Source organism: Macrotis lagotis, chromosome 1 (genome assembly GCF_037893015.1).
Source record: "Macrotis lagotis isolate mMagLag1 chromosome 1, bilby.v1.9.chrom.fasta, whole genome shotgun sequence".
Lineage (NCBI taxonomy): Eukaryota > Metazoa > Chordata > Mammalia > Peramelemorphia > Peramelidae > Macrotis > Macrotis lagotis.
Window position 1 is genome coordinate 495276777 of NC_133658.1, and position 16562 is coordinate 495293338.

Consider the following 16562-nt stretch of genomic DNA (forward strand, 5'->3'; position numbering starts at 1 on the left):
TCCAGGTGTGTGAGCACAAGAACCAGCCCAGCTGAGGAATGACTTCAGGCCAGGGTAAAGCCCACCATTGATTGAAGGCAAAAGAATTCAATAGCTCCAATTCCCTCCCCCAAGCAAAGGGAGAAGGCCTCGCAACCAAGGTCTCAGACACTCCAGAGAGGGCAACCAGCACCTCCTACTGGCCAGCCAGAGAAACTGCACTCGGTAAAGCCTTTAGAGATCCCAGGCCCAAGTGACCCAGCCCCACCCAACTTAAGGTCTTAGCATAATGAAGAAGGGTCAGCGGAAAGGTGGATCCATAGAAAAATTCCTGGAAGGGAAAGACCCCAACCCAGAGAGACCTGGAACCTCTGAGGAGAATACAATATGGTCTCCAGCACAGAAAGACTTCCTTGAAGAAATAAGGAAGGAGTTTAAAAATCAACTGAAAAATTTGGGGGAGACAATTAATACCTTGCAAAATGAGAATAATTCTCTCAGATCCTCAAATGAGCAAATGCAAAAAGAAATTAATTCTCTCAAAACCTCAATTGGTCAATTGGAAAGCTCTTTCAAAAGTAGAATTGACCAATTGGAAAAGGTTGATGAAGAAAACTCCTCCCCCCAAAAAATAATGGAGTCTACAGAAACTAATGACTCCACGAGACAGCAAGAGTCAGTTAAACAAAATCAAAAAAATAGAAAAAATAGAAGCAAATGTGAAATACCTCATCAACAAAACCACTGACCTCAAGAATAGATCGAGGAGGGGAAATCTGAAACTTATAGGACTTCCTGAAAACATTGAAGAGAAAAAAAGCCTGGACTTAATATTACAGGATCTAGTGATGGAAAACTGCCCTGACATCATGGAATCGGAGGGCAAAGTAGTTATTGAAAGAGTACATCGATCCCCACCAGAAAAAGATCCTAAAAGGAAAACACCAAGGAATGTTGTGGCCAAACTCCAGAACTATCAGATAAAAGAGAAAATCCTGCAAGCAGCCAGAAAGAAACAATTTAAATATCAAGGAGCCACAGTAAGGATCACGCAGGACCTGGATGCATCAACTTTAAGGGATCGAAGGGCCTGGAACGAGATATTTTGAAGAGCATGGGAGCTTGGAATGCAGCCAAGAATCTACTTTCCTGCAAAGCTGAGCCTTCTCTTCCAGGGAAAAAGATGGACATTTAACGAAATGGAAGAATTCCAAATATTTCTGATGAAAAGACAAGAGCTAAACAGAAAATTTGGATATCAAACAGGAGGTTCAAGAGACACATGAAAAGGTTAAAAAAAGGGGGGGGGCGGTAAAAGGGAAAAAAATGCAATCCAGCAAGTTGAAACTGGCTATATCCCAGCATGGGGGGGTAGAGACTCATAAATCCTGAGAATCCTGAGAAATGTAACTCTAACAGAGAGAATATACCTAGCCAGAAATGCTGGACATCCATGACCTATCCATGAGACTGATATCTAATGGGATGTAACTGGCTTTAACTCCACTGGGGAGAAAGACTCTAATAACTCTCAGGAATTTGGACTCTATTCAACAGAATATACTGAACTAGAAGGGACAGACACTCAGAATTTTCTATGACTTAGATAGAATGATCTAAAAAAAAATGCACTACCTCCCTAAAAAGGGGGACAGGAAAGAGACGGGAGGAGGGAGGGGATTGAATGGGACAAATCTCATTACACTAAGAGGTACAAAAAACCTATGGTAATAGAGGGGAAGAAGGGAGTAGAGGAGAAACACCTGAATCTTCTTCTCATCAGACTTGGCTTAAAGTCAACCTACACATACTCAGTTAACTTATAAAACATCTAACCTTTCAAGTATTAAAAGGGGAAAAGGGGAGGGGGACAGAGAAAGGGAAGGGGAGTGGAGGAAATAAGGGGAAATAGCAAAAGGAAGGGAAGGGAACAGGGAAAGGGGAAAGAAAGGGGAGGGAGTGATATAGGAGGGCAAACACACTGAAGGGGGTGGTATTCAAAAACAAAATACTGGGGAATATGGATAAAAGGGGGGGAAAGGGGGAAAATACAAACAGAGGGAAGATAGCACAGAGGCCAATAAAGAATTAGTAATCATAACCTTAAATGTGAATGGGATGAACTCTCCCTTAAAACACAAGCAAATAGCAGAGTGGATTAAAAACCAGAATCCTACAATATGCTGCTTACAAGGAATTCATTTGAAGCAGAGAGATACATATAGAGTAAAGGTAAAAGGTTGGAGCAAAATATATTTTGCTTCAGCTGAAGTAAAAAAAGCAGGGGTAGCAATTCTTATCTCAGACCAAGCAGCAGCAAAAATAGATAGTGTTAAAAGAGATAAAGAAGGAAATTTCATCCTCCTAAAAGGTACCATAGACAATAAAGTCATTTCAATATTGAATATATATGCACCCAGTTGGACAGCACCCAAATTCTTAGAGAAGCTGAAAGAATTACAGGAAGACATAGACAGCAAAACTCTACTAGTAGGAGACCTCAACCTCCCGCTATCAGATCTAGATAAATCAAATCATAAAACAAACAAGAAAGAAATTAGGGAGGTAAATAGATTGTTAGAAAAATTAGATATGGTAGACTTATGGAGGAAACTGAATGGGGATAGGAAGGAATATACCTTTTTCTCTGCAGTACATGGAACTTATAAAAAAAATTGACCATGTACTAGGACATAAAAACCTAATGATCAACTGCAGAAAGGCAGAAATAGTGAATACATCTTTCTCAGATCACAATTCAATAAAAGTCATATGCAATACTGGGCCAAGGAGATATAGACCCAGAGCAAATTGGAAACTGAATAAACTCATCTTAAAAAATGAGTGGACCAAAAAACAAATTATAGAAAGAATTAACCATTTTATCCTAGATAATGATAATAATGAAACAACATACCAAAACCTATGGGATTCATTCAAAGCAACTCTCAGGGGATATATTATAGCTCTAAATGCTTATATGAATAAATTGGAGAAAGAGGAAATCAATGAACTAAACATGCAACTAAAAAAAATTAGAGAAAGAACAAATCAAAAATCCCCAATCAAATACCAAATTAGAAATTTTAAAAATCAAAGGAGAAATTAATAAAATTGAAAGCAAAAAAACTATTGAATTAATAAATAAAACCAAAAGTTGGTATTATGAAAAAACCAATAAAATTGATAAACCTCTGGTCAATTTGATTAAAAAAAAGAAAGAAGAAAACCAAGTTGCTAGTATTATAAATGAAAAAGGTGAACTCACCACCAATGAGGAGGAAATTAAAGTAATAATTCGAAATTATTTTGCCCAACTTTATGGCAATAAATTTGATAATCTAAGTGAAATGGATGAATTTTTACAAAAAATATAAATTGCCCAGGTTAAATGAAGAAGAGATTAAATACCTGAACAACCCTATCTCAGAAAAAGAAATTCAACAAGCCATTAGTGAACTCCCTAAAAAAAAAATCTCCAGGGCCTGATGGATTCACAAGGGAATTCTACCAAACATTTAAGGAACAATTGGTTCCAATCCTATATAAACTCTTTGGAAAAATAGGGAAAGATGGAACTCTGCCTAACTCTTTCTATGAAACCAATATGGTACTGCTACCTAAACCAGGAAGAGTTAAAACAGAGAAAGAAAATTATAGACCTACATGAATATAGATGCAAAAATCCTAAATAAAATCTTAGCAAAACGACTACAACAAGTCATCACTAGGATAATACATTATGATCAAGTAGGATTTATTCCAGGAATGCAGGGTTGGTTCAATATTAGGAAAACTGTTAGTATACTCAATTATATCAATAACAAACCTATCAGAAACCATATGATCATATCAATAGATGCTGAAAAAGCTTTTGACAAAATACAGCATACATTCCTATTAAAAACACTAGAGAGTGTAGGAATAAATGGACTGTTCCTTAAAATAATTAGCAGTATCTATCTGAAACCATCAACAAGCATTATACTCAATGGGGAGAGGCTAGAGGCATTCCCAATAAGATCAGGGGTTAAATAAGGGTGCTCATTATCACCACTACTATTAAATATTGTATTAGAAATGTTATCATCAGCAATTAGAGAAGAAAAAGAAATTAAAGGAATTAGAATTGGGAAGGAAGAGATAAAACTCTCACTATTCGCAGATGACATGATGGTCTACCTAGAGAATCCCAAGAAATCATCTAAAAAAACTACTGGAAACAATTAGCAATTTTAGCAAAGTTGCAGGTTATAAAATAAACCCCCATAAATCCTCAACTTTCCTATATATGACTAGCAAGAAACAGCAGGAAGAGCTAGAAAGAGAAATTCCATTCAAAGTAACCTCAGACAGTGTAAAATACTTGGGAGTCTATTTGCCAAGACAGACTCAGAATCTTTTTGAAAACAATTATAAAACACTTCTCACACAAATTAAATCAGATTTAAATAACTGGGCAAATATCAACTGCTCATGGATAGGGAGAGCTAATATAATAAAAATGACAATTCTACCAAAACTAAACTATCTGTTTAGTGCCCTACCAATCAAAATTCCAAAAAATTACTTTAATAAGCTAGAAAAACTTGTAAGTAAATTCATATGGAGAAATAAAAAGTCAAGAATTGCCAGGAGCTTAATGAAAAAAAATGCAAACGAAGGTGGCTTAGCACTACCAGATCTAAAATTATATTATAAAGCATCAGTCATCAAAACTGTTTGGTATTGGCTAAGAAATAGAGTGGTGGACCAGTGGAATAGACTAGGTGTAAAAGCAGGAGAGGATTATAGTAATCTGCTGTTTGATAAACCCAAAGAGTCAGGCCACTGGGATAAAAACTCCCTCTTTGATAAATCATATATGTAGTTTGACCTTGTCTTGTTAGATGGTGTAAGAGATTGGTTTATGTCTAATTTCTTCCATTTTGTTTTACAGTTTCCCCAGGAACTTTTCTCAAACAGAGAGCTCTTATTCAAGAAACTGGAATCTTTGGGTTTGGCAAATGTTAGATTACTATGTTTGCTTACTATGTAGCTTGTGTACCTGATCTATTCCACTGATCCATCATTCTATTTCTAAGCAAATGGCAGATTATTTAGATGATTCCTGTTTTGTAATGCAGTTTGAGATCTGGTATGATTACGCCACTGTCGTATGATTTTTTTTCATTAAATCCCTTAATATTCTTGACCTTTTGTTCTTCCAGAACAAAAGCTCTATAAAATATTTTTGGTTAGTTTGGTATGGTACTGAATCAAAAAATTAATTTAGGCGGAATCATTCTTACCTTATATCAGCCTACCCAAATTAATATTTTTTCCAATTGTTTCAATCTGACTCTATGGGTAACCGTTCATATAGTTCCTAGGTTAGTCTTGGTGGTAGATTTCTAAGTATTTTACATTGTCTATAGTTATTTATATGGAATTTCTCTTTCTATCTCTTATTGCTGGTCTTTGTTGGTAATAATACATAGGAAATGCTGTTGATTTATGTGAGTTCATTTTATATCCAACTCTGTTGAAGTGTTCATTATTTAACCTATTTTTTAGTTGATTCTTTAGGATTTTCTACATATACAATTATAATTGACAAAGTAATAGTTTTTGTTCCTTCATTATCTATTTTAATTTCTTCAATTTCTTTTTTTACTCTTATTGCTATAGCTAAAATTTCAAGTAAACTTCTCAATAATAGTGTTCATAATGAGTATCTTTGCTTTACCCCAATCTTCTTAGGAAGGTTCCTAGCTTATGCTATTACAGATAATGCTCACTGGTAACTTTAGATAGATATTACTTATCATTTTAAGGAAAGTCCCATTTATTTCTAGGCTCTTTTGTGTTTTTATTAAGAGTAGATGCTGTATTTTCATTCAAAGGCTTTTTCTGCATTTAATGAGATAATCATATGATTTCTATTGTTTTTTTAAATTGATATGGTCAGTTATGCTATGGCTTTCCTAATATTGAGCCAGACCAGTCTTCCTAGTATAAAACCCTCCTGATCATATGATTCATGTGATTTATCGCCAAAATCTCTTTGCTAGTCTTTTATTTTTTTTGCATTGATATTCATTAGGGAAATTGGTCTATAGTTTTCTTTCCATGTTTTAACTTTTCCTGGTTTAGGTATCAGTACCCAATTTGTGTTGTTAAAGGAATTTGGTAGGACTTATTGTTCACATGTTTTTCCAAATAGTTGTATATGTTATTGTAATTAATTTTTCTTTAAATATTTGGTAGAATTCACTTGTAAACCCATCTGGTCCTAGAGATTTTTTCTTAGAGAGTTTATTGATGGCTAATTCCTTTTTTTTTTGGCCAAAATGTATTATTTATGTATTATATTTCCTTTTCTATTAGCCTGGGTAATTTATATTTTCATAAATATTCAGAGATTTTTCATCAGTTGCCAAATTTATTGACTTCTAATTGGACAAAATAGCTCCTAATAATTTCCTCCTCATTGGTGGTGAATTCACCCTTTTCATTTTTGATATTGGCAATTTGGTTTTCTTCTTTATTTTTAAGATCACTTTATTCGGGGTGGCTAGGTGGTGCAATGGACAGAACACTGGCCCTGGAGTCAGGAGTATCTGAGTTCAAATCCGGCCTCAGACACTTAATAATTACCTAGCTGTGTGGCCTTGGGCAAGCCACTTAACCCCCATTGCCTTGCAAAAAAAAAAACCAACTAAAAAAATCACTTTATTCAACAGTTTTCTATCTTACTATTTTTTTTCTCATAACAAGCTCCTAGTTTTATTCACTAACTCAATAGTTTTCTAACTTTAAATTTTATTAATCTCATCTTTGTTTTTGAGAATTTTCAATTTGGTACTTACTTGAAGATTATTAATTTGTTTTTCCTAGTTTCTTTTAGTTGTATGCCCAAGTCATTGATCTGCTTTTTTCCTTATTGGTATAAAACTTTAGATAAACAAAATTTCCCTTAAGTACTGTTTTGGCTGTTGTTTTATTGTTGGTATGTGTGGTATGTTGTCTCATTGTTGTTCTCCTTTTTAATGAAATTATTGATCATTTCTATGACTTGTCCTTTGATCCACTTATTATTTGGATTAAATGATTTAGTTTCCAATTAATTTTTTTAGTTCTTTTTTTTTTTTTTTTTGCAAGGCAATGGGGTTAAGTGGCTTGCCCAAGGCCACACAGCTAGGTAATTATTAAGTGTCTGAGGTCGTATTTGAACTCAGGTACTCCTGACTCCAGGGCCAGTGCTCTATCTACTGCACCACCTAGCTGCCCCTCCAATTAATTTTTAATTTATCTTTCCACTGTTCTTTATTTAATGTAATTTTTATTGCACTATGAACAGAAAAAATGCATTTAATATTTCTTTTTTTCCACATTTGATTTTGAAGGTTTTATGCCTTAATATGTGGTCAATTTTTAGGTAGTGCCATATTCCATAGGAAAAAAGTATATTCTGTTCTATCCCCCTTCAGTTTTTTTTTCCATAGGTCTGTCATATATAACTTTTTTCTAATTCTGTTCACCTCCTTAACTTCTGTCTTGTTCATTTTTTAGTTAGATGTATCTAGTTCTGAAAGGGGAAAGTTGAGGTCCACAAGAAGCAGATTTTACTGTCTGTTCAGTCCTTTATTCACTGTAGTTGCTTGCCCTTTGTAGCAAAGGGGCTGTGCACCCTTAGTCCCTGATCTGTAATTCAGGGCCTCCTGCTACATTGCTGGGACATTTTCTGCCCTAACCTGTGTTACCCTTTTACCAAAGTGAGATAAACCTTGCCTGCTTAAATTCCAAGTAGTCTTAAGACTAGAAAATTATTTCACCCTGTAATTTTATTGGTTCTGACATTCTGGAATTTGTTTTGAGGTGAAAACTATATTTTATATGGAGGTGAATATGGGAGAGTTCAAGTGATTTCCTGCTTAATCTGCCATCCTGGCTCTTGGAAGTACATCTTGTAAATATTTGAGGCAGGATTTGAATCTGTCTTCCTAAATCCAAGCCTAAATTCTTGAACATTCTAATTTAGATTCCATAAAAATCAATATAATTTACAAAATAGTGTACTATGTGTAACATCCTTAGAATGATATCAGAAAACCTTAGAAAAATCAGAATTATAGTATATTACATCATTCCAACCTTCAAGTCAAAGCTAAAGACTGATTACAAAAAAAGATAAAATATCATTCTGGGATCCAAGGGAATGAAAAATATTTAGAATGATAGAATTGCCTTGTTAAAAACATGTAGAATGTTTTGTCCTCCAGTATCTAATGTATGTACATTCAATGAACACATGATAGTATTCATGACTTTTTTTGTGGATATATCCTCCTGCCTATTCTTTGGAGGAAAGCATATAGAATGTACTTTATCAAAATCTTACCTTAAAGAAGGTCATTGTTGATCCATCTCGTACTGCCCCATATTCTATCTTTGTTTGCTTTGCCAAATCATCTGCTGAATCTATGGGGGATTCCATTCTCTCTACAGTTAAGAAGGCAGCCAGATTTGCAGTGTAGGATGAAATGATGATTAAGGTGAAAAACCACCAAATTCCTCCTACTATTCTTGTAGAAAGAGCTTTAGGCATTAGCTCTGAGCCTGTTATTATTAAAGTAAGAATATTAAATGAAGTCAAAAGAAAAACATAAATTTACATTGTATGCTATCCTTGGGAAGCAATGCTTTCATTGTGTAGAAGTTTTAATTTCACTATTCTTTTCCATCAACCTGTGCTGAAGGAATTAAATAATCATTTGTACTGAAATTCTGTGTCTAAAATCCAAAGGTTTCTAATTGTTTTAAGGATGCATTTTCAGTTGTAATCCAATTCTTTTATAATTTCATTAAAATGAATTTTATTGTAGACAGTGTTTCTTAAGTCTAGATATAAAACAATTCCTTTAATATTTTTTATATGGAAGTATGATATTAAAATATAAAATATTAATTTTCCAAGATAGAAACCATCTGAGAGATTTTTGTGGAGATTTGACAGATGTTATTAATTTATTAAAGCTCAGACTGAGCCACCATAGTCTTAATGGACCAATTATCAGAGGCCAGAAACATACAATCTGTTAAAATTTTACTCATCATAGGTGGCTTAGAATTGATCAGGTTTAATCTAAAGTCATTTTGGATCTTTCTTAGAGCTATTGTACTATCATTCACTCTACCCAGTAATAACACGTCAAGAACAAATAAGTTTTACTCAATTTTCCACCGAATTAACTGTTTTGAAGATTATATATATATATATAATATATATATAAAACACTTCAATTTAAAATAAGGATGAAATGGTCTAATATTTCAGGCAAAGAAGCTTATACTCAAATTTCATCCAAGAATAAATACTTATAATCACTATGAAAATCAAAGATAGTTCAAGGCCCTTGATAAACTGATGAGCGTCCAGTTAACAGACCTCTCAGACTTTAAATTAAGAAATACATTTTCTTCTTATTAGCAAGTACCTTTATTTTTATTTCACTTTGGATGGGACAAATAAATTTTATAACAACAATTCCCATTTAATTGTTCTTATTTTATATCCCAGTATGTAATTTAGTTCAAATATAGGAAAGATTATTAGGCACTTTGCAGAATAAGAATTTTTTACTTCAGTCTTTACTATTTTGTTTTTCAGTATTTATTTTTCTGGGACAACTGATTTGTTAGATCTTTATTTGAATACAATGGAAAAAATTTTATTTCATGTACTAGCTAGTACATATAATTTATTAGAAATGCTGTTATGTTCCAGGGGTGGTTTTTAGTGCTATAAATTCATAGCCATGTCTGTAGTTGAGCTGATACATTTTCAATTTAGTTCAGAACATAAGATAAGGTAAATAAATGGGACAATGAATGGATAATTACTGAAACATAATAAGGAATTGGTTATGAGAAAGATTAGATCTTAAAGTAATATTTTTGTATCCAGAGAAAGAATTGTGGATTTCAAAAAAAGACCAAAGACTATTACTTTTAATTTAGGGGAAAAAAAACTGTTATCTTACTATGTAATTCTTCTGTCTCTTATACTTTATTTTTCTTCCTTAAGGATATGATTTCTCTCTTATCACATTCAACTTAGATCAATGTATACCATGTAAACACTGCAAAGACTAACAAACTGCCTTCTGTGGCAGGGAGAGATTAGGGGAAAAATTGTAAAACTCAAAATAAAAAAATATTCTGTTTGACTTTTAAAAAAGTAATATTTTTACCTTAATGAATGAGTCTTTTGGAAATGTAAAAAATAATTATCTAACTTTAACTGAATCAATGCCACTTTTTTTACAAGATATTAGTTTTAAAAATAGGTTATTTAACTTACATTATTCCTTATCACACAAATTTTCAAATTTTTGTCTTTAACTGATCTGCTTGTGAGAGGCACTATGGCTTAATAAAGAGAGAGCCAGTCTCAGAGTCAGGAAGACCTGAGTTCAGGTCCCATCACTGACATTGTGTGACTGGAAACTTTACTTCTAAGTGCTCTGGTCAATTCTAAGCCTATAATTTGCAGGGGAAGTGGTTTCATTAATAGGAGAAATTTTCTTGCCTGCAATTTCCCTAAACCAATGAAGACACAGATCCTTCCCCTAACTTTCTCAGTGATTTGCTTAAACATGTTAGACATTAACCATGAATTCAGAATTTTGGGTGAAAGAGTGAACTTGGAAGCAACTATTATTAAGTAGGATGTTACTAGTAAAAAGCAGGGTTCAAAATAATAGTTTCAGAAGTGTCAAATTTTCTTTCTATGGGCAGACATGACAGCCAATCCTGATCCAGACTTTGCTCATACAATATAGAAAGAGAAAGTCTGATCACTGAATTAATAATCAATCCCCGAAATGACTTCTAGTTGAGTACAGTAACAAATATCTATTGATAAAGAATATAACAGTATATGCAAGTGTTTACAACCATTTCTCTTTTATTCACTCTCCACAATAATTATGACATATCTCAAGACTCATACATGGAAATAAGTATTTCTTTTGGAATATTTTTAAGTTTCTTAAAAGACAAGCAGAGTCTGGCTGGGGCTCACTGTCATGTACCCAAGGTAGTGGTAACTAGCAGGCACCACATCCCATGGTTTGCTGTGGATGATGATAAACTCCAAACTGATTGAACATTGAACATGTAGATGTGTGATAGTCAGTGTCATGTACACAAACCTACTTGCTCTTATAAAATCTATTTTCCTTTGGCTTTTGTTGAAATCCCATCTCTGACTTTTTGAAACTAATTCTGCATATAAATGTCTTTTAAAAACTAAATGCACTAAAAATCATACTTGGGACTTTTAGAAAATCAGACCTGGTATCTATAATTATGAGCCAACACCCAAATAAACAATACCTAACTTCATGCAGAACAATCTGTATTCTTTACTCAAGTATTTTCAACATTGGTGTATTGAATGTAGGAGCTTTGAGTCTAATCTATCTGCCAATATGTGCCTCAGAGAGTTATTATACCCAAGCACATCTTGTGAAGCTCAGCTCTGCTTACATCTTTGAACTCCTCATCTTCCAACTTCTCTAGCAGATTGCCCATACTATTCCCCTGCCGATCTTCAATTTCTCTCTATTGCTGGTTCCTTGCCTAATGTCTATAAACCAACCTATATTTCCTCCATCTATTAAAAAAATCATGTCTTTATCCTATTATCACTTTTGGCTATTATTCTATAGCTTTCCTACCCTTTGCAGCTAAATTCCTTGAAGAAAAGTTCATAAATACACTTTCTTCTTCCATTTCCTTCCTCTCATTCTTATAAATTTCATGCAATCTGATTCCTAATCTTATCATTCATTTGAAATGGCCTTCTCCAAAGTTATTGATTCTAATTGCTAAATTTAATGGAATCTTTCTTTTTCCCTGATCCTTAACTTCTCTGGACATTTGATGCTATTGATCACTTTTTCTTCCTGAATGTTCTCTTGGTTCTCCTGAATCTGATTATTCCTTTTCTTTACTAGACCATCACTTGTTATGCCTCTACATGTGATTGTTCCTCAAGCTCTGTAATGGAACTCCTTTGCTCTCTGGACTCTTATTTGCTAATCTCATCAACTCACTTGGATTCAATTATGGTCTTTATAAAGATGATTCACAGATACATGTATCCAGCCCTATTCTCTCTCTCCTGAACTACAATCCTGCATGAGCAATTATCATTTCAAACTAGATGTCCCTTAGATGCTTCTCAGACACATTATATCCAACATAGTACTCATTTTCTTTCTTTAAAATCTTCCTTCTTCTCAGTTCCCTATAATTCTCCCAGACACCCGGGATTGCAACCTTGTTGTCACCTTTAACTCTTCACTTTCATGTCATGCCTTATCTATTGATTTTACCTTTATAACAACTCTCAGATATCCCCACTTCTCTTCTTTGATACTGCCACCTCCCTGGTGCAGGTTCTCATCACCTCATACCTCTGGGCTGATCGCCCTACCCAAGTCTCTCTTCATTCTAGTCCATTCTCCACTCAGCTGCCAAATTGATCTTCATAACGCATGAGTCTGACCTTGGCACCCTCTACTCAATAAACTCCATTGGTTCTCTATCACTCTAGGATCAAAACCCTCTATACCTATACCTATGCCTCCTAACACCCTTCCAGTTTTTTTATATATTTTTTACCTCTTCCCTGCTCATACTCAGTGATCCAATGATCCAGTGACATTGACCTCCTTGTTATTCCCTGAACAAGTCATTCCATCTCCCAAATCTAGGCATTTTTCATTGACTGTCTCCCATTTCTTCAATGATCTCCTTCCTCACCTTTGCCTCTGGTCTTCCCCTGACTACCTCCAAGTCTCAGATAAAATTCAAGAAAGTATTTCCTGATTCCCCTAATTCTAGAGTCTTCCCTCTGTTGATTAAATAATACAGTTTAAAAGTACAATTTACCTTCTGTATCTGCATATCTTGTTTGAAGATAGTTGTTTTATGTTATCACAGTCATTACACTGTAAGTTTCTTGAGAGCAGGAACTGTTTATTGTTTTTCTTTGTATCCCAGTATTTAGCAGTGTCTAATACATAGAAGGCACTCAATAAGTACCGGTGCCTGCTTTTGTTCACTCAGATAGCCCTAGTGAGCTCTTGCTTGTTCAATTCCAATAGTATTCTATTATGACTCTCAGTCTTTCCTCTATTCTAGTTCCACCTCTTCACATTTGCCTAGAGCATAGTTCTCTACTTAATAAACTACACTTATTCCTTTTTACTTCTAGGATCAAAAAATAAAAATCATTAGCCATTTTATGCCCTTCACAACCTGGCACCCTCCTAATTTTTCCTGTTTCTATAATTTACTATAACCCTCCCCTCTACATTCCAGCCATGTGAGCCTACTATTATTTGCCCTTCAAATTCCATCTTCTGTCTCTGTATTTTCTGAATCTTTATATTATATTTGCATCTATTTATATTTTTGTAAGAATTTATTTACAATAAATGTTCTAAAAAGAAATGATGGAGTTTACCAACATATAAGTTACTGAGCAGACTGTGGGATGTGTGCAAAATTAATGGGTAACCATTGTACCTTGCTGCATGAGAGCTCCAACTCCAAACCAGAAACTATTTAGTAAAGTAAAATTGTTTTCCACCACATCTGAATCAGGATTGCATGGGTAGGGGTTATACCATTCATAAGGTGTAAACCTGTGGTAGTTAACAAAAATACTCTGTAAATATCAAAGTTTATATCAACAAGATAGCTGCCCAATGCAGAAAATCCAAAATTAGCAGTGAAAATAAAATCAGAATATCAAAGTCGACATTTACAAACTATAGTTTTGCTTGATTCTACAAATATTTTCATGATCACCCATTTTATGGCAAAGACTCCAGAGTCTCTGGACTTGGAGTCTTCAGACCCATGCCTACTGATTCATTTTCAAGTTCTCATCCATTTCTCCAGCTACACAACTCAATGAATTATAGAGAAGAATTCTTCTTATGAGAATTATGGATACAAGGATAGTATAGGGGGATGTTTAAAAGGGAGATATATATATATATATACATATATATATATATAGAGAGAGAGTAACATGTATTTATATACATAATATTTATATATGTGGAGTTTAGCATTTCTGTAGTTCACTTTACTAGTCAAGAAAGATTGCTATTCGAAGAAGAAGAATGGATGTTTGGGGGTTTTGCCTTTGGAAAGCAAAAGTGAAAACCATAAGAGAGTGGAAATTTAGGAGTCAGGAGGACCTGAGTTCAAATCCAGTCTTCAGACACTTGACATTTACAAACTGTGCGACCCTGGGCAAGTTACTTAAGACCAGTTGCCACCCCCCCAATTAAACAAACAAACAAAAAAAACCCCTATTGGAACTGAAATTAAGAAAACCTGAGTTTAAATCCTATACTTGTTGGATGGCTATAAGCAAATCATTGAACCTTTTAGCCTCAGACATTTCATCTGTAAAATGGGTATAAAAATGGCACTTACCTCCTAAGTTTTTGTAGGATCAAGTGAAATAACATACATAAAATGCTTTGTAAAATTTAAAACATTTCTTCTACTAACTAGCTGCAGTTAAATAATATAATATATAATTTTGGAGGACCCTAGTTTCTTTATAAAGTGAGAGTTGATTTTTCATCTATAATTCCAGATTTAAATGTACATTTCTCAGCTCCTTACCCTATATCTTCCTACCCATTATTGCTTGGAAATATTTCTTTTCTTTCATCCTTTTTTTTAGTGATATCCAGAAAAAAAGTGGCAACTCCACTGAGAGCAACATTAACATATTGAAATGTGGTGCTTCCTATTAGAAGTTTTTTTTATTTGAAAAAAATCTATCTTTCCAGGTTAGTGTGGTATTGTGTATTGGAGTATCTAACATCCATAAATAAAATGAAAATATACTAAAGGGGCTCTGGTTTCTAGTACTTAACAATAAAAGACAAACAAAAGAAAAAAACCTATTGATACCTTCAAGGGATTAAGGTGAATGATAAAATGTAGAGCTTTAAGCTCAAGAATTGGCCAGGTTGGTTGTTTTAATTAGAGATTGTTTTCTAATTTTCTACCCATTTGTAGAAAATATACTGTACATCTTTTTATTGTGTATAAAAGGACTAGAATAAGAGTTTTCTAGCATATCTCATAATAATGAGCTATAACTTGCCTGTTTCCAACAGTTGCATGACAAAATATATTCCTTCAGATTTTTAATAGATGATCTTTATACTGTTTAAGGAACTTAATATTATAAAGTTAGACATTCCTGTAATCAGAAAAATACTCTCTCTTTATCTTCATTGAATTATAAAATCCTGCCATAACAACTTACATATCTATAATTCTCTCTAGATCCCTGTTATTAGTCCTGCTAAAGAACCTTAGGACTCCTGGGTCTTTTCATTTGTCCTGGAGATAGACATTCCTACAGGTACTGTCTCTCCCAAAAGGGCTGTGATAGTCTCAGTTTCCCTTTCCCAGACCCTTCAGTTGCTTTTTTAAATATTCCCTTGCTACACTTTTATGTTCAATGTTTCCAATGATTATCCAATAATGGATTAGGAATCCCAAGACGTTTGGATAGAACTCTGACCCACCCCACTCTGAGACACAGTTACATTAGATATATTCTTTTCTCCATCTGAAATTTTAATGAATCTGACAAAAATCTTTATGAAGTCATTTGTGATACAACCCATGACTTATATAACTTTGAATTAATTATATATATAACTTATATAACTATTAAGTTTCAGCATGTAAAAAAAAAATCTTACTGCCCACACAATTAGTTGAATAACATAAGCAATTCAATAGTAACTAATTGTAGCTCTGGATTTTGCTCCATATATGAAAAATGTTCTTGTTTGGACATTAAAGATGATTGAGGGGGCAGCTAGGTGGCTCAGTGGATAGAGCACCCGCCCTGGAGTCAGGAGAGCCTGAGTTCAAATGTGACCTCAGACACTTAATAATTGCCTAGCTATGTGGCCTTGGGCAAGTCACTTAACCCCACCACCTTGCAAAAAAAAAAAGGAAAAAAAGATGATTGAAAAAAACTTCAGAAGACAAATGGATAATAAGGACAGCAGAGATACCTAGTCCCTAAAATGAAACAAAATCTTATAACTTAAAAGAGATATAATTCTTTCAGGCTCAATATTTGTCAAGAAATAGAGTACTTAAACTCTTTTATTAAGTTATAAAATTTCAGAAACCAAAACAAAAATAGATGGTGGTTAGCTGGGAAATATTTTCATGAACAATAAAAATGATAATAAAGATAACTGACATAAATTTTCAAGGTTTGACAGTAGTAAAATCAACACTGATTACAATAATGTTATATAAAAGTTTAACTGCTAAAAATCTTGTGCCAACCAGAAAGAGCAAAAAAGGCCAGAATGGGCTTAGTCTGCATATTTAGTTACTAGATGGATAAAGAATGGCCAAGAGATAATGCTAGTTATAATACAGACTCATTTATCTAATCTTTGAAGAAAAATAACAGATATTTATGAGCAATATTTTCTCATAAAGCAAAAAGCTGTGAAAAG

The 16562-nt window shown here is 33.7% G+C and overlaps 1 protein-coding gene across 1 annotated transcript in view; it reads right to left on the minus strand.

Moving 5' to 3' along the window:
- The window catches only part of GRIK1 (glutamate ionotropic receptor kainate type subunit 1), a 164583-nt gene that overhangs the window by 36456 nt on the left and 111565 nt on the right, over positions 1-16562 (minus strand). Inside the window, exons 13-14 of the mRNA XM_074213868.1 lie at positions 13564-13682; positions 8363-8580 (exon numbers count right to left, since the gene is read on the minus strand). Of these exons, the coding sequence (XP_074069969.1) occupies positions 8363-8580; positions 13564-13682 (337 nt within the window). The remainder of the gene's footprint in view (positions 1-8362; positions 8581-13563; positions 13683-16562) is intronic.